This window comes from Carassius carassius, chromosome 19 (genome assembly GCF_963082965.1).
Source record: "Carassius carassius chromosome 19, fCarCar2.1, whole genome shotgun sequence".
NCBI lineage: Eukaryota > Metazoa > Chordata > Actinopteri > Cypriniformes > Cyprinidae > Carassius > Carassius carassius.
Window position 1 is genome coordinate 7026114 of NC_081773.1, and position 19836 is coordinate 7045949.

Below are 19836 nucleotides of genomic sequence, written 5' to 3' on the forward strand. Positions count from 1 at the left end.
TTAAGCAACATCTTGTTGCAATAATTTTAGATTGATTTTTATTTAGCTGTGCATTTGAGAGTTCAGAGATGTTCCAAAATCAGAATCCAATTCTGATTTAAACTAACTAAATGTTGTCCATGTTGGTAAGTTCTATTCATGTTTGCAAATGAGTTTAAACTGTATATATTTTTGTAACAATATGTGTCGATTTATTAGCATGCATGGCTATATTATTAAATATATACATAGAAATACATAAGAAATATAGATAATTAAAATACATGTATATCAAAACAAACACTACCGTTCAAAAGACTGGGTTCAGAAAGATTTTTAAATGTTTTGAAAGAAGTCTCCGACAATTATTTGTTCAAAAATAAGGTAAGAACAGCAATATTGACAAATATTATTAAAATAATATATTTTAGAATGTAATTTATTCTGTGATGTCAAACCTGAATGTTCAACATTAAAATTCCAGTCTTCATTGTCAAGTTTTTAATGGTAAGGTTTATATATTTAATGTAGCCAAATAGCTTTAAAAAATAAGAAAGAAAGAAAATCAATAAATTAATAATATTAAGAGATTTATGAACTATTTGGCCCATGCCTCTCTGTGTTTGTTAATCTCTAATGGAGTCTAATGGCGTCCAGATGCTGACCTGACAGAAATCCACTCTGAGAACCCATGTGATTATCTGCTTTATCTGCTAGGCATATATAGACCTGTCACAGATATCTCTGACTGAGATATTAAGACACGCACACACATAAATACTGTCAACGCTGCAGCAAGGCCTGACCTCCAACCACACATCTACCTCTCTCTTGGTCTCGTTTTTATCACATATACCCTCTCGACCTCTCGCCCACACGCCGTGACTTTGCAAAAACACCTGACCACCGTTTTTTTCTTCTCTGAGAAACATGCTTTCGAAACGTCAGTAGCTGGTTTCCGCTCATGCATGCCTGGCCTCTCTGTAACCCAGAATCACAGAGCACCGGGGTAAAGGCTGACAGGGAGTGCATGGAGAACAGGACAACAAAATAATAAAAAAAGCTCTAGGAGGGCTGAAGGGAAGATAATAGAGAGAGATGAAGAATGGTGGAGACAGGCGGTCGTGTCTATGATGCTAATGATATGGTAACAGTCCTCTCACTGAGAAGAAACCCTTGACATTTGACCATCATCACTTTTATGTTAAAGGTGAAAGGTGTCAATTTTAAGCTGAGCTTAAAGGTGCAGTGTGTAATTTCTCTGCCACCAGCTGTGCTGAACAGCTGCGTTTTATCAAATGCATCGTTTGCCAACCCTAGCATTCAGTTGCTGCATAACAAAACGCACGCGAGAAGTGATAAGGAAGTAACGCAAGATCACGCTGATTTTGTGGTCTGTAAGTCCTCCCCGAACAAACAATAACAAAGATGACTTCATAGTAAACAACATAGACTACTTCTGCTGGGAAAATGTTATGTACACAAATCTAAGTACTTGAAAGTGGAACAAAGGTTTGGTGCATTTTATAATCAGACCCTCAGATTGCATCTTGCAGAGGACAAAACTGCAGCATGTGCTTATAATAAAGAAAACATTATCATTTGTTGGTGTGGACACTAATAAAGTTATCATTCTTTGTGTAAACAAACATTACAATGCATCTACACCAGACAAAATTGAAGCAATGCAGCTAAATCACTGCCATCATGATCAATGAAGCTTTCTTTGCTGTAAACCTCCATCAGTACCATAAATGTTTCAGGTCAGTCTCCACCAGTGACAGATTTCTACCTTCACAGCGCCCAGCAGTCAGCCTGTAGACTGGTTAGCTTCTCCCTATACTGTAATTTTAGCAGCAGCGCTGTGTTTTTTTGTCTAGTGTAAACCACCATGAAATCAGAGCCCAGAGCATCTCATGGAGAGATAAAACACAAAGATCGAGAAAAGAGGATGACGTAGGCCTGGAGAGAGAGAAAGAGATTAAAATCAGGCTTGAAAAGAGACTGTTCGACATATGAGGTGGCGTCATGTCTGGACCTGGTCTGCTCTCTCTCTCTCCAAACAACTTCCACTTCTGCTAAGTGGCACGATTAGTAGAAGTGTTGTTGTACAATGTGGACAGTACTCAGCTCTGGAGCCTGACTCCAGACCCCTTCAGATGACACTCCCTACAGTCACAGGCTCCGTTCCAAAACATAGTGAGCAGACTTGCTGTTCAGACTACACACTGTAGGCTTTGAAAGCAGCATCCTTAGTGAATTAGAACCTCATTTGCAGGGTCTGACAGTTAGGCCTGTCGCAATAATCAATATATAGACTTATCGCACAATATATGTACATGACCCCAATAATGGTGACGCAATATATAGCGCATTATATTTTATTAATGTCACCATGTTTTGTATATTCCACTTGCGCCTGTGTGTTTTTTAGCTTCTCGTACATAACGTGGTGTAGTCACGAGCTGCTACTTCAAATTTAAAACATGCTTCTACAAACAAAGTTTCATCTGCAGATATGACCTTGTTTAGATGTCTGTGCCTTTGTCCATAAGCACATCTGACTAATAAGTAATGATTGTGTTTTTCAGCAATAGTGCGCACACTTAATTTACAGAGAAAAGAAGGTCAGGGAAAAACCTATAGATGGAAAAAACTCCATAAAAGTTCTTTGCGCATTTTTTTTGTTACTTTGATCTTTTTGCTAGAAAAAAAATATTTACTATTTATTCAAGTTTTTAAGGTATGTAATATTTTGATACTTAATTTCCATCATCTAAATATTCTTGAAAATTAAATGTTTCTTGTAATTTGGTAAGCATGTAGGCCTTTACATTATGTTGCATTATGATTATGTATTCAGTGGCATAAAATGGTCTTTAAAATGACAAAAATATAGCTTATCACAATTATTTCTGCGGCAATATATCGCACAACAAAAAGTTGTTATCGTGACAGGCCTACTACTGGCAGCTTGCTTGTTGTCACACCTGCCAAAGTCAGTTAGAAGTAAGACCATTACAGGTTATTTAGCAGGATTTTTTATTAATAATATTAATAATATTAAAATATTTGTCTCAATGACAATGAGGTTATATAGCTGTGTTTTCCTTGCAAGATGTATTAGTGACAAAGTCCTTCCCTTGTAAATATGAAGTGTTTAAATGAACTATATGTGCACTTGTGTACTTGAAAACTTTAAAGTCTATTTAAAAAAAACTGGCATTTTGAAACCGCTTTTATGTCTGGAGTTCGTTTTATGCTTTAAAATGCCGCCTACATAGCAGGTCACTAGGTTTTCAAACAGAAATGTGTGTGTGTGTGTGTGGTATTAGTGTGTATATGTTAGCACATTCAGCTGATTGAGCTGGAGACTTTGAGCTTAACCGACAGAACATATTAAAACGGTCCATTTATGAATGGTGTTACAGAGTATTTAGAGAGGTACTGACACATGAGGAGATTGCTGGGCCTTGACAACCACCAGCCAGCCGTTGGTACCCATGATCTCTCTGCCATACTTAGTGCCCGCTGATTTTTCCTCACAGTGGTGCCACGCAAGATCGGCACGGATGAGTCAAAAAATACATCTACATAGACGACTCAGACAAAAATAGGAAGAGAGAGAGTGGTAGAGAGAGAAGGACTCTTGAATATGCTTACATACATATAGACTTCCGTATTTTTTTTAAATAGATTTATTCGCAAAGCTCTTATGGACATGTTCCATGTATTGAATCAGACGAAGCTGTCTTGATTCCCTGTTTACTGAATTTTTTAGTTTGGTTAGTCTAATGAACCAATCGGTGAGAAAAGGTCATAAAAATAGTAATCGAATAAGTTAACAGTAATAGCACTGTTATGTTTTTATGTCTTTTATGTCTTTACAACCCACTTCTCAAGGACTTAGGACTAAAACAATTATTAGTTGGCTCACTAAAGAAACAGAATCGTTAAGTGGAATCAGATTCAGATCTGGAATCATAGCTTTTTTTATTCCAAAAAGGTGGCACTGTTTTCCAAACCGGTCTGAAGTTTCACTAGACGCACTAGAATTTATCTTCAGTTAGGATTTATCTTCAGCTTTACTAGTTTTACTGGAATTTTACACCCTGAGATTAGTGCATATAGCTTCACCTCCCTGTGCGTTTGGCTCTGACAGGAGCTGTTTGTGGAAGAGACTGTAATAGCAGGGCCTGGGGACAGATGAGTCTCTACCTGTGGCTCGCTCACTGAGGGAGACATTGACTACAGATCACCCAATCACACGCTCACAAGTGTCATGTGGCCACAGAGCTGCAGCCAATCACATGGCTCTGTAATCTGATGGGAGCATCTCAGAGCCTCTCCGATCAGCTGTAATTGAGGAAGTGATGCTGTTGCTGTAGTGAGGTGGAGCGTGAGTCATCGCTACCACTAATTTAAGCTGCACAGCACAGTCAGGGGTTGGTTTGGGGGGTTTTTTCCCCACATTTTTTTTTTTTTTTTTAGAAAATCAAAGATCTGTTATTAGAGACTACTTATCATTCAAGTCAGAGTCAAAGCGGAGAAAGAAAAACGACTCGGTTAGAGAGAAAGAGTGGCACTGACAGATTCGTGAAGAACAGCAGTCACTGAATAGTTTGTCGCTTAGAACTTATATTTTTTATCATTAATTTATTGATGCTTGTAATTTTTTTTTCAGATTTAATGCAGATTTTGATAAAGGAATAGGTCATAAAAACTAAAACTTGTCATTTACTCACCCTCATGTTGCTCCAAACCTTATGATTTTCATGCTGTCACGAAACACAAAACACACAAAGACAAAAAAGGCAAGCTAAAATGACTACAATGACCAAATTATGGTACTTTTATGATTTGTTTTTCATTTATTCAACAAAACAATGTTATGTAAGTGAATAATGTAGATGTCAAAACAGTGTAGAACTCGGAAAAAAATATATACATATATTACCACATTATAGTACCATTGTTTTATTTTTTTCTTTATGTTTTCAACTGAGGAATTTTATATGCCATGAAAATTGTAGATGATGACAGATGTTTATTTTCTTTTTTGTTTTTTTGAAATAATCCTTTTATATTTCATATCTTGTAGATTTTATATCTTTTATATATCGTTATGTTTCATATTTATGCATCTCTTAATAAAGCATCTCCATGCTTTTATCAGAGTAACTTCTATTTATTTATTTTCAAGATTTATTTATTTTACTACTTGCGTTACTAGAAATATTTTTTCTATTTTGACCCAGATATTAATAAAGGAATAGTTTACCAAATTGTATCATTTATTCACCTTCCTTTCAAACATTTCTTGCTCTAGTGAAACACCAAAGAAGATACATCACAAAACTTTTGGAGTACTGGTTCACATAATGGAAAAAGAGGCTGTCAAAAAAATAAATAAATACATTAAAAAATTCCTGGCTAAAATGGTTATATGGTTTATAAAATGGTTTATATTTCATTTATTCAACAAAATAAAGTTATACGAGTAAAACCAAAAGGATTATGTTAGAATTTGTATTTTTGGGTGAAACAATCCCTATATATATATATCCTTTATATATTTGAATATCTTCTTTTTATATTTAAGTATCTTGACAGGTGTAGCAGAGTTGGTTGGTTTGACTCAAGTAAATGAGCTCAGGAATGTCAGATCCAGCAGAAATAGACTCTCTTACAGCTAAACTTGTGGAGGAAGGAAGAAGGGCATAATAGACAGGATGTGACATCAGACGTGGGGGCAGAGTGGCCCTGTAGGCCACCCTATTGAGCTCTTCCTTTTCTTTAGTTCTTCAGGAGGATATGACTTCAATGTCTGAGCATGTGTGTTATGTAAAAATGATGGACACAATCATCGTTCGCTTTCAGGCACAGTTTTACACAATGCATGGCAGTCAACGTCCACAATGACGTCATGCCAGAGAATGAGCTGTTTTTCTGTTGCAGCTTTTTTTTTACGGTTCGCAAGCTGGTTGTTCAGTCATGGAGATAAATGGAGGGATGGGGAGTATGGGACATTTTTAGTATAGACATTGACTCAGAGTCGTTATCCTGAGCTGGTTTTATATATAGATTCACTGAAGTTATATACGTATGTGCTATAAAGCCTGACACTTTTAGCTCTGTGACTTAAAGTGTTTGCTTTCTTGTTCTCTGTCCACAGAAGGATGAGGTGTATCTGAATTTGGTTCTGGACTACGTCCCTGAGACCGTCTACAGAGTGGCGAGACACTACAGCCGCGCTAAGCAGACCCTTCCCATGGTTTATGTGAAGGTGCGGATCGTTCCTAATGCTTCCTATTGTGTGTTTGTGTACATCCTGAATGAAAACCTTAGGTTTTGTTCCCACTGGTGAGTATATGGGTCAGCCGAGTGTGTGTTGGCATTTCTTCCCCCTCCTCCTGTGTGATGACATCATCTCTGCTTTCAAAGCATAGAAATATCTTAATTTGTGTTCTGAAAATGAACGGTCTTACAGGTTTGGAATGACGTGAGGGTGAGTAATTAATGACAGACTATCCCTTCAAAGTGTGATTTCTAAACCTGAATACGTCACGTAAATTAATTGAATTTTGTAACTCCATGAAAATTTTGATGAAGAATATACAATATTCTAGTTATTCCAAAAAAAAAAAAATTGCATATAATGAATGTGAATTTAGACTAAGGACTCTCCACCATAGGAGAAGCATAAAAGTACTCCATATTACTCATGAAGTATGTTCCAAGTCTTGGTAATGAACAGATCAAAAATCATTATCCTCTGATAATCTTCCCCTCTTTCAAAGCTCCAAAAATGGACAACTGGATATGATAAAATGCCATTAATGTCAGTGGCGCCATATCACTTCAGAATAGTCAAATAGACAACTTTTATGACCTTTTATAATGAGAATTATCATTAGAATTTCTGTAAATCATTTAATATTACAAGCAATATATATATATATATATATATATATATATATATATATATATATATATATATAATGCATTTTTAGGGTACCTTTTTTTGTGACCTGTTTTTATTGTGACTGCTTTACTAACCTCACGACTTGTGTATATTTACTTCCCAGCTGTACATGTACCAGCTCTTCAGGAGTCTGGCCTACATCCATTCCTTTGGGATCTGCCATCGGGACATCAAACCGCAGAATCTTTTGCTGGACCCAGACACGGCTGTGCTCAAACTCTGTGACTTTGGCAGGTCAGTTGGCAATGTCTTGATAGCCAATTCATAGGATACAACCTTTTTCTGATAACCTTTCAAAGGTCTAGTGCGGCCCCAGTGGATCTATGAACTGAAAGCAACACTTTACTGCATTTTTTTTTTTTTTTAACCCGATAATCCCTTATTTACAGCCTCCAGATGGCCTCGCTATGCTCAGCGATATCTGTGCTGACCTCAGCCTTTTCATTTAGCCTGATTTTCACATTTCCCTGCCTAAGAATACTAGTGATTTTAGGTGATGTGATATTTGGGTATCCATTTCTCCTTTGCCTTGCGTTTGAAAACTAGGACATGCGATTTTGCCTCTTGTTAATGAATACCTTATACTGAGGACTTATACAAAAACATAATGTAGATTTCCTTGAATGAGGACACAGATTAGCAGCAGTCTTCATGTACATTGCAAGCGGCCTTGAGATGCTTTTAAAATGTTAGCAACTTGCTTGCCATCGAAACAAAGAAATCACCTTAAGCTGTCTGGTCACTTTAGATTTCTAAGCTCATTTAGGTTACTTTTAGGGGATTATCCTGCCAATACACTCCACAAGACAGAATAGTTTAATGAAATGGTGATGTGTGTGATCAGAGATTGATCAATCTGTCTTTTTGTTCGCAGTGCTAAGCAGTTAGTACGTGGGGAGCCCAATGTCTCCTACATATGCTCACGGTACTACAGAGCCCCCGAACTCATCTTTGGAGCAACCGACTACACCTCCAGCATAGGTACATGAGCTTTAACCGTTCTGCCATGCAAATCATTTCTTCTTCAAGAAACTATTCCTCTATGTTATGTTGCTATCACCTCTTATCATGATAAATATGCAAATTCATGACAAAAGTGACCCTTGTGAAAATAACTATACTGTAGCATTTTTGTTAAAGTGTTATTAAGTAAATATAATGTTTCCGGCACTTAATTGCATGTTATTTGCAGTTAAATAAAAAGGTATTATATTTTGATTTATAACAAATGCAGTTAGCTAAACATTAGTTAGTTTTTTTTTTTTTTTTGGCACACTTCATCAGGACTCAAGTATATCTTTAATTTTAGAGTTATCATAATAACAATAATTTCATAATTAATGATGCATGTTTATGAACTAAAATTATTAAACTAGTATTTTAGTATTTTACCTGTGCTTCAGTGTATTAGATAACACATCAGACTCAACAAAAATGATTTAAAATGTAAAAATGTAACATTACAAAGTGCATTTTTGAAGTGTGTTAAGAAACATACATGAAAGGGAACTCTTTAAGTACACTTTTGATTTTGCCTTTTGATTTATTGATTGATATTATCTGCAAATACAGTTTAAAAAAATCTACTTTAAAGATGTGAAGTACACGTTCAAAACAATTAATTGTGCTTCTTTTTCACAAGAAAATTCACTGATATATATCAGCTAGGCCAAATATCAGCATAATTCTGGGGCTATCAGTAATTATCCACAGCCTGAATAATTCACATTTGCATTTTTAACCTATATATTTTGACTAAAATCTTGTTAATGTAATTTTAGTTGCTTTAGTTATGTTTATTTATTTATCTCCTTTTACATTTTTATTGACTGAGATTCAATTGGTTTTACATGATAGTGGCCACCTTGATCTCTAAATATTGTATCGGCCATTGAAAAGTCAAATCATTTGACCATTCTTTCAGAAAATAGGCCCTATAAAAAGATTATGAAGCTGAAGGATCTTTCATGAACTCGTGGATTTCTTCACTCATGTAGAGCACTGTTTTGTGCTTTTTTTGTTTGATGTGTTGTTGGTGATTTTGCAAGGCCGTACAGTGAGTTTAGGATGACCTCTGGCTAATCAGCATCTCTCTGACCTGCTTTCACTGCAGACGTGTGGTCAGCTGGCTGCGTGCTGGCAGAACTGTTGCTGGGACAGCCCATTTTCCCCGGGGACAGTGGAGTGGATCAGTTGGTGGAAATCATCAAGGTACTGCCGCCAACACCACCACCACTTCTGTAAAACTGTGATTTAATCTCACTGTGTGTGCATGAGTCTGTAGGAAGAGCAACACTTGCTGCGTAACAGTTGGGTGAGTTAGATTGAGAGTTTCATACAAGACTGTTAACATGATTTATGGGTTTTTTGTAACAGTTTTGTAAGGTAAACTATCTTAAAACTTTTCACTCTTACTAGTACATTCAATGGAAGTTTCAATAGAAATTACATCAAAGTGTATTTTAGTTTACCATGAATGCCTGTTAGTATATTCATCAGTAAATTTTAACGACACTAGAAGTAAATGTGTAATTATATATATTATACTGATAGGATATACTGAAAAGGGTTGGTATAATACATACTGAAAGGGGTAGTTCACCCAAAAATGAAAATTACACGATGATTTACTCACTCTCAATCCATCCTAGGTGTATTTGACTTTCTTCTGTCAGATGAATGCAATCGGAGTCATATTAAAAATCGTCCTGGCTCTTCCAAGCTTTATAATGGCAGTGAATGGGGGTTGAGATTTTGAAGCCAAAAAAAGTGCATCCATCCATCTTAAAAAGTGCTCCACATGGCTCCGGTGGGTTAATAAAGGCTTTCTGAAGTGAAGCGGTGTATTCACAAGAGAGTGGTGTTCCAGCAGATGGTAAACCCTGCTGAGAATACACTAATCTTGTGAAAACCAAGTTTTGTTTACGCTGCCTTTGAATCCTGTGCGTTCCATTCAAGGTCTGTTCTAGCGTGTCACACGCTTGAGCTTCCTTGTTCAGTGTATTTTATGTGCACTTTTGTAACGATCACTCAATCATTTATTGTTACCTTGTATCGGCCTTCAGACTTTCAGAGACTTCTTTGTATTAACACGTTATGTTTTGTTGATAGTACGAGCTTCATTCTTTCTGACCATTTCTCCACTTTATGTTGCAATTATTCTGCTTATTGTACATATTAAAATACAAGACGTTTATATCATCAGTCCCATATTCATAATTGTGACCACAAAGTCTGTTTACAACATATTCTGTTTACAGTGTGTGCATATATGTATATACATAGAGAGTGTATTTTGTAAGATACACAAATATACATCATGCATATATTTATTTTACTCTCTGCACAACTCTGTATATATTGGATTGATTTAAATAATTGTAATGCACTGGAAGTGTGCACTAAGCATACATTCCTGTATTAATATACAAGAATCAGATCAGGACTCGGTATCGGCAGGTACTCAATATTCAATGACTCGGATTGGATCAAGGGCACAAAACACCTGATCCGGCCATCACTAATTCGTACTTAAGTGCTTTGTTTCACTTCAGAAAGCCTTTATTAACTCCCGGGCTGTGTGGAGCACTTTTTATGATGGATGGATGTACTTTTTTGGGGTTTAAAATCTCGACACCCATTTACTGCCATTATAAAGCTTGGAAGAGCCAGGACATTTTTAATATAACTCTGATCTTATTTGTCTGAAATAAGAAGGTTGTATACACCTAGGATAGCTTGAGGGAGAGTAAATTATGGGGTAATAAGTATATTATTACCATGATAAATGCTCTTTTTAAAAGTATTTAAAAGTATACTTCTTTTTAACAAACAATGCATCACACAGCATTTCAGTCATTTTTCAGAAACTTCAGTTCACAAACAGCTATTTTACTATTATATCACTTCAAATAATATGTTGTTTTTGTATATTATTCTTTGACAGTGATATAAATGACATTTTAGTATAGTTTATATATTACACAATTGAATAATACTTTCACACTTTTGGCATAATTTGACAAAATTGCATATTGACCAGAAATGAGCACAGAAATATACTCCAGTCACTTTTGACATTTAACCATTAGGTAGACAAGCACACTGAATTATAATAAGTATTTATTAGCAGCAAACTTGATTCATTGGAATGACAATTAGGGGTGTGCACGGATTGTCAAACATTCGAATATTCGTTCTGCTCTAATTATTCGATAAATAAAAATGATATTCGAATTTCGCAAAAAAAAAAAAATGTTCACAATAAAACCTAATTTGGTCACTTTCTGTGATTTTCCACGGCATATTTGAAGATGTATGCAAGCAAAAAAATAATTAATGAATGAATAAGGGGCCGTTTATATATCGCGCCTAAAAACGCGTGGAAAACGCTAGGCGCGCCGCTTTCTCCTTCTTTCCAAAGCGCTCGGGCAGAAGTGCACCTGAGGCGTCTGCCGTTGCTAAGCAACAATGACGCGCGCTCTCTCCGTGAAGACGCGGAAATTTCAGCAAAGGATAAATGGATTTGCAGCACAAAAAAAATCGCTTTCAGTAGCTCTGCTACTAAATTTATTTCAAAATGGCAATCCATATACAGCTATGATCAACTGTTCCTTCATCTTGGCTGAGCTTTCAACGTTGTTACAGGAAAGGATTAAGCTGAATGTTTAGTTCTTGTCACATGACCTGCGGTGCACTTGCGGCATTCTGAAAAGTTGAGATGTTTTTAACTCGATGCGGTGCGGTGGCGCCTGAAAAAATGTATGCGTCGCCCCTCATGCGCATCGCGACCGCGTCGCTTCCATTATGAGCGCGCATACCTCGCGCCTACATTGGAAATAACGACCTTGAACGCGCAAAAGACGCGATATGTCAATGGGCCCTAAGAACTGCGGTCTTCTACAGTACTTCAAATATGCCGTGGAGAATCATAGAAAGTGGCCGAATTCAAGAACATTGTTGCGGCATCTCTCAAGCAACGAATAAACACCGCTAACTTGGAGAATGCAGTGAAAACTCCTCTTCTTGCGTCTGCCCTAGACCCTCAGCACAAACATCTCAGGTTTCTCGATGAAAACATGAGAGAAGTAAGGAAAAAAACCTTTTTTGAACATTATCAGAACATTTTCCTTGATGCGAGTGGTGCGGATGCAGCCGCCGTCACCAACGATGAAGAAGATGCAATGCCCACTCGTCGGAAAAGGCTGAGCCAGTTCTCCAGCGATGATTACAGAGAGTCCAGCCGAGACGAGTGGGAACAGTTCTTGCTGGAGCCATGTATTCCTCCAGATGAGGATCCCATTCAGTGGTGAAACAAAAACACGAAGCGCTTCACAAAACTTATTCGCTTAGCACACCGTTGTGAGTCCCGCCAACGTCTGTGCCGTCAGAGCGCGTTTTCTCCGCGGCCGGCCTTATTGTTAACAGACTAAGGAGCCGACTTTCCCCCGATCATGTTTACATGCCCGTATTTCTTAACAAGAACATGTAAAACAACAGAAAAAAAGAAAAAAAGATTTGCTGACAGTTTCAAAGTTAAGTGTAGGCTACGTTCTACAATAGCCTAATTGCTGCAGGCTGCTTTACGTTTTTTCTTTGTTCACTTTTTTTTTTTTTTTAATCTGTACTTTTGTTTGTTTGCACACATTGTTTTCGTGGTTTTCAGAAATGAAAAATGACGAAAACAATAAATGTTGCTGAAAAATAACGTCTGTCTCATTAAACTTAATTTAAATAAACGAATATTCGAATATTCGATTTTTGTGAGCTCAAATATACGAATGTGATATTTGCGGGAAACGCCCATCCCTAATGACAATACATCTGAGGGACAGTCATAATTTATTAGATAAGATGTTGTTATTTTCAAGAAATAAATATTGAAATGGTTTAGTACTGTTTCACTTTTTTTTATAACATTTAGTTGATTAGATTTAAAGTATTAGATTAAAGATTAAAACAAGCTTAATCAATAAAAATATACCGTATTTGAAAACTTGAGTATAGAAACTTTGGTTTGAAAAAAATACAAAAAAAACAATTCAGTTGTTTCAATGTAACCTTAAAAAAAAAAATACACACACACACACACACACACACACTTTGGTTTAAACACACACACACACACACACACACACACATATACATATACATACATTTAATTAGTTTGAATAAAATCAGTGCATCACCCTTAAGAAAAATGGTATTAAACAGAAGGCTGGCATGGTTAAATATAGAACTGTTACTAAATGTAAAGACCCTTTAAAGAAGAAGTGCTGAGGTGACAGTCTGCTGTTATGTTGAGTGTTTTTGTGTGTGTTTGTGGTCTCAGGTTCTGGGCACTCCCACACGGGAGCAGATTCGGGAAATGAACCCAAACTACACCGAGTTCAAATTCCCGCAGATTAAGGCCCACCCATGGACTAAGGTGAGTAAACAGGTACAGGACAACTGTTTTACTACTTCTAGCACAGCCGCCCTCCACCTCCAGCCGTGCGCTCGACTCATTGTCCCGACTCCATTCACATCACCCAGACGTCTGCACCACACAGGCCTCGCCGACTGCGTTTCATTTAGTGCTGTTTGACACGTACTTCTCAACTAGTTGATGTGAGAAGGAACATTAGAGTCAGGATTGTCTGTACTGTATGTAGACGTCTTCTTTCTGAGCTGTTGTAATGCTTAGCCAAGTGACCTTACAGTCTGTTCCCGATCCTAGTGAGCTGCCTACATAGGAAGTCTGGTTCAGAAAAGGTAGGCGGACTAATTATGCTGCCTCCTAAGATAGCCTGATTTAGAAAGGAGAAGGTGAAAAAAAAAATCTGAAATTGAAAGAGGAATTATAAACGTTATGTTTGTTACGTGTACTATAAATATGACAGTGGTTTATTCAATACTAAATAAAACTGATCAATAAAAATAGTTGGAAAACTGCATATCTTACTCAGTATCTGTGTGCTTTGTGTTATAAGAAGGCGGCTGCATGCTTAGGTTTTGGAACAGAGCTGATGTCGGTCAGTGATGTCACATCCTCACGTCCATTTGAATTGAATGACCTCATCAGACATGCTCTACATTGCATGCTGACTTCATTACACTTTTTCACAGTTGTTGTTCACTCTGTGGTTTTTGGATTGTGGTATCCAGTACTTTTCAAAAGTTTGGGTCAGTAAGATATTTTTAAAAGCAGTTAATAGTTTTATTCAGCATGGGTGCATTAATTGTTATTTTAAATAAATGCTGTTCTTTTCAATTTTTTATTTATCCAATCCTGAAAAAAATATATCAATGTTTCTACAAAATATTAAGCCGCTGTTAGAACATTTATAATAATCTGAAATGTTTCTTGAGCAGAATATTAGAGTGATTTCTTAAGGATCATGTGACACTGAAGACTGGAGTAATGATGCTGAAATTCCAGCTTTGACTTCACAGGAATAAATTATATTCTAAAATATATTCAAATAGATAACATCGAATAAATGGCACTTCTGTGAGCATGAAAGACTTCTTTCAAAAATATGACAAAATCCTACTGACCCCAAATCCTTGAACAGTTGTGTATGTTATGCCTTGCAACTAAAAATGTTTTCATGTACATTAAACTGAACTTGCTGACTCAAATTTGAAGGACAAATGAACTGTTACAGATGGACATGTTATAACTGGTAATGAGTCTTGGTATTTTTTTCTTCGGTATGATTAGAAAGGGCAGTGTACACAAACAAAATGTTTTAAAACAATTATTATTGCTTTAAAAAAAACATTTCATTCTTGAAAACTGTGATGCAGATCTCAAACTGATATTTTTGTCTGGCCATTACACTCAAGTAAATGTACCTACCACTGTAGTCCACATGAAGTATAGTAGCAGGACCTCTCATGCGCCCTCTGGTGGTCATTGTATGAAGTATACAGCTGAGCTGCAGGGTGTGTTTGGTCTTATCCTCCAATCAGACCCCTCCCTTCAACACACTCTTACCTTCTGCACAGGATATGCCCCAATGCATATGACTCAAACCTTCCCTTTCTTCCGCTTCCTGTAAACCAGAGCTTGAGCCAGATATAAACAAGTCTAATTTCAATTACTGCACTTCTTGCACTTCAAACACCTTAAAGACTTAAAGCTACCAAAACCATGTGAGCATTTCGTCCTTAATAACCAGGAGAAAGTCTACAGGTCCTTTAGCAGCCCATAACGGGACACGATGTCGCCCTGTTCAAGGCAGGCTGTTATAATGTCAACCTTGGGCCTCGTTTGTAAAAAAAACATGCATATAATCATCCTAAATGTGTAGCCTACTTGAGATAATTTCCGAAGTGATTCATAGATGACTCAGATTCTATGAATGATTCCAAAAACATCCATAGCTCGCTACAGACATGTCGTGGCTTTATGAATCGCAAAATCATGTGCATATGAACGAGTGATCGTTCAGATAGAATGAAGAAAGCTTATGCAATAGTGCAATAACGTGGTTATTCTTTCAAAAAAGGTCTGAATGCACACTTTTTAATCATGTAGTTATGCATAATTTGGTTAGACTTTATTCGACTATTAATTAGCTACATATACTTAATATATGTTTAGGATTTGGCTTAGGGTTACTTGCATGTAATTCTGCATAATTTATTGTTGTGGTAATAGTAAGTACATGTAACTGAAATGGACACTGAAAATAAAGTGTTAGAGTTTATTCATACTAAAAAGATACACTTGACTAATAGACTCTTAGTAAACTTCTGAAATGTCTCGGCAGGTGTTTCGGCCACGCACGCCTCCTGAAGCCATTGCGTTGTGCTCGCGGCTGTTGGAGTACACCCCGACCGCTCGGCTGACCCCGTTAGAGGCCTGCGCTCACTCCTTCTTTGATGAGCTGCGGGATCCCAATGTTAAACTTCCTAACGGGCGTGAAAAACCATCTTTATTCAACTTCACAACTCAAGGTAAGGCCTTACTTGGCATGTGCTTTTATAAAGAAACGTTCTGTCAAATGCAAGGTAGTCAGCTTTTGATGTTGTTTGTTTGACTTGACTCAGAGCTGTCCAGTAACCCATCCCTGGCCTCTATCCTAATTCCTGCTCATGCACGTAACCAGGCAGGAGCTTCCACCCCCACCAACGCCTCTGCCACTTCAGGTCAGCCTTTGTTTCCGACACTTTTTCTGCTCATCTTTTATTTTGAACATGGGGTTTTGTGTCATAGCTATTACAGTATCGACCAATCAGAAGCTAGAACCTCTGTTTTATCAAGTCCGTTTTTATTCAATTATGTATCAAATGTACAGTACACAGTGAATATAAATTGAAATCACTCGTTTTGGCTTTATATTACTCTCATATATTGAATAAGTTTGTACTAAAGTACTAAATAAGTACTAAAATGACTAAAACTGAATTAAAGCTAAATAGATATAATCAGTTTAAAATCAAAATAATAAAACATCTAATAAAAAATAATAAATACTAAAAAACTAATGTTATATAATATAACAAACTAAAAACAATAACCTTGCTAAACTTGCCAAATTATCTGAAACTCTACTACACTTTTTGAACTTTACACACAGTCATGAAGGTTGTATGTTCATCATACAGGAACTGCATTCAAATAATAGATGAATTGCATTTTGAATGTATTTTTGAATAATTTAATAGATATGACAGGAAAATGAGCATCACCTTATAACATAAAATATATACAAATAAAAATGTTTTGTCTTTGTGTCTAGATGCCAATATTGGAGATCGCAGTCAGACCACAACTGCAGCCTCTGCCTCCGCCTCCAACACCTCAACCTGAGAGTCCCAGCCAATCAGACCTGACCCTGCCTCAGAGGCCACGCCCACCCCACTGCTCACCAGCTTAATGGGCAGGAATTGAGTCACATAACCACCACTTGTATTCAGACTGCAAGAGACAACCTTCATTTACATCTTTTTAGTTTTTTAACGAAGTTCAGAAAGAGATCAAAATGACGTGTGTGGAAATGCCTCGTCGGGCGTAATTCACGAGAACGACTGTGACAAAGAGAGAGCATTGAGGGGGGGAGTATTGTTTAACCATAAAACCTGGTCCATGACCAGTCAAAACTTTATTTTTTTTTCATACTCAGAGGACAATCTTGTTATTTAAGCAATCTGGTAGCCAGATCCATCCACTTCCGTTCACATCTGGGCTCCCCTTCACTCACCTGGACGTCTCTAGCTACACCTTCTGTCCCTTTTTACCGTCCTGGGCCTTTAATAGTGCATGGCTTGAATTTGGTTGGGAGCACCCCTTGTATACAGTACACACACACACACACATATATATATATATATATATATATATATATATATATATATATATACATATAGCTTGTATATGCATATATGTATTGGGTGAAATTGATACAAGCATTCAAAACTACAAGAATACTGCATCTAATCGTATCTAACAAACACAAGGCACAGTACAAGAGGTATACATATAAAGGCAGCATGTTCCAACCACAAAGACAACAGAGGAATACTCTGTTACAGGAGTTTTAAATCGGCAGAATCGGTTTTATCTTGTTTTATAAAATGGGCGGGCTGTAGGGGAGGGGCAGACATTTTGATTGACAGGTGAGACGTGCTGTCTCCATCTCTGTGTTCTTGTATGATATATACATACACAGTTACTTTGCATTGTGTAAAATAAATAAATAAATATATATATAGTTATATATAGATCTATATCTAGCATCATGGGTTCAGAATCGAAATGATACAGTATGTCTATGACTTAAGAGTCTGCTGGAGCAAGCATCTCACTCTTCTCTGCTGTTTTCAGTTAGCCTGGTAGAATTAGAGATCACCGTCTGTCCTGATTTGCTCTCGTTATTTATTGTCGCGTGTGCGTCAGTGTCGTAACGCTCAGATCCATTGTTCTCATCCACATAGTTAAACGTACAGAACACATGATGAAGCACATCGATGTGGCGCAGACCTCACAGAGACTGTGTTTGCGCTCCATTCGCAATGGCTGTGTTGTTTTAACCACTACTGTCTCAGCGTAACTTGCAAAAAAAGTACTTTTTTCTTTCCCAAAATGTCTTAATACGCAACAGTGTAAGAAAACGACAGACGTGTATATACAGTACAGCACAGTTGCTCCTCACCAAATTCTGGCTTTTACTTTTACTTCTGTTTTGATTTTTTGTATCATTTGTGAGCATGTGAGTGAGTGAGTGAGTGTTCTGCTATGTACATAAAATGCTGACCTGAGAACTGTTAAGGAGCAAAAACAAAGACGAGGGATTCAATGAAAACGGATCAAAGTAAAACCTGAAAAGCAGATTTAAAAGATCAGGGCAGACATGACCTGTTTGTTGGATACTGTAGACAAGGAGCTTTCTCCAGCCATATAGTTCAGTCTTATCTGTACACTAGGTGCCAGCTATATTATTGTAACTATAACTAGTAATGTATAGTGTATCTAAAGTTTGGAGTGCCTTTGCTTCCACATCCTTCCTGTCCACACAAGAGACAGACCACGCCCCTTCCTGTGACCCTCTGCAGGTGCTGACTGTCTGAGTGACTGACAGCCGACTTCATTTCCTGTCCGAAACCACATTCGCTGTAGATGTTTTTCCTCATTTTTTGGCACGAAGGTGTTTTTGTGTGTGGAGGAAGTCCTGTTCCTGTGGAGCCCATCACAATGTATGTCCTAACACTCGTTCCACTACCAAAGTGAACCAACTCTGAGCGTGTTGTGATGTAACTGCGACATCCCGGGGGCAATAATGATTTCTTTGTGTTTCCGCTCGTTGGCCAGCTGGCAGTACGCAGTAGAGATGTCACGTAGCACCCGTCGGACCCTCAGTGTAAAGCTTGCTTGTAAGATACGCGTTCACAGATGTGTTGCTTTTCACGAATGGTGTGACCACTTCTCATGACTCAAGTTAGAGTAAAAATTTAAAGACTCAAGGGTGAAAAACAATTACCAAAAAAGAAAAGAAAAGTGTTTTAAGGACTGTGGGCTGAATACAGACTATTGCATTACGTACATTTAGTGGGAAAAAACGTTGTCTTGGTTTAAAACGGGAAAAAAAAAATACAACCTGTATAACATTGATATTACTTGAATGCTTCTGTTTGTGACTGAAATTTTTATTTTATTTTAAATATATTCTTTTTCTGTGAAGGTATGCTAAATGTCTCCTCTCCTTGTAAATATGTCCGTTTTGGTCCTTGGTGTGACTTGGATTCAGAGACTAGTTACCTGGTACTGTAATTTGCATTAAATAAAGAGTAGGATAGCTTGGAAATGACCCTGCTTTGCCACGCGTCTTTCTTTTCCCAACTCAAAATCTCCCAAATCTCAAATTCAGTCCATTTAGAATTTTTTAAAGTGCAATGAAATCATTAAAAATTAATTAAAAAATTAAAGTTTTTCATCACTCTTCATTCCTAAGATCTTTAAAGGCGATCGTCGGTAAGTGCCTGGGTTCAGATAAAACACTTTAAAGTTGCTTTTGGATAAAAGCATCTGTGTTATACTACTGTTCGAAGGTCAATAAGGTCAACCTTTGCACGGAGTTTGATTGACAGGTGATCTGACCAATCATAATGCAGAATCTGAGAAACAAACCAGAGAGGAGAGTAGATTAACATTGTGGCCTTGGAAGACGGTGTGCATTTCCACAGTTGAAACAAGACACCTTCTGATGTTCATTCATGTTTATTTCACAATACTATATTTGTGATCAAATAAAAGCAGCTTTCTTTCTTTTGTTTACTATTAAACTACACTTTTTAAGAAAATAGACACAGTTACATAGAAAAAGATTCTGCACACGTTCTCATTCAATTTTACATTTTATTTTCCTGAGACGGTCACATACTGG

At 37.1% G+C, this 19836-nt stretch overlaps 1 protein-coding gene across 2 annotated transcripts in view; it reads left to right on the forward strand.

Moving 5' to 3' along the window:
• LOC132094962 (glycogen synthase kinase-3 beta) overlaps nucleotides 1–19260 on the forward strand; it is a 48269-nt gene extending 29009 nt beyond the window's left edge. Inside the window, exons 4-11 of one of the 2 annotated variants that reach the window (XM_059499665.1) lie at nucleotides 6155–6265; nucleotides 7068–7198; nucleotides 7839–7945; nucleotides 9078–9175; nucleotides 13296–13403; nucleotides 15724–15910; nucleotides 16004–16102; nucleotides 16696–19260. In XM_059499665.1, coding sequence (XP_059355648.1) covers nucleotides 6155–6265; nucleotides 7068–7198; nucleotides 7839–7945; nucleotides 9078–9175; nucleotides 13296–13403; nucleotides 15724–15910; nucleotides 16004–16102; nucleotides 16696–16766 — 912 coding nt within the window. In that variant the 3' untranslated portion in view covers nucleotides 16767–19260. The remainder of the gene's footprint in view (nucleotides 1–6154; nucleotides 6266–7067; nucleotides 7199–7838; nucleotides 7946–9077; nucleotides 9176–13295; nucleotides 13404–15723; nucleotides 15911–16003; nucleotides 16103–16695) is intronic. The other variant, XM_059499666.1, reaches the window with a different exon arrangement.
• The last annotated feature ends 576 nt before the right edge of the window (nucleotides 19261–19836 follow it).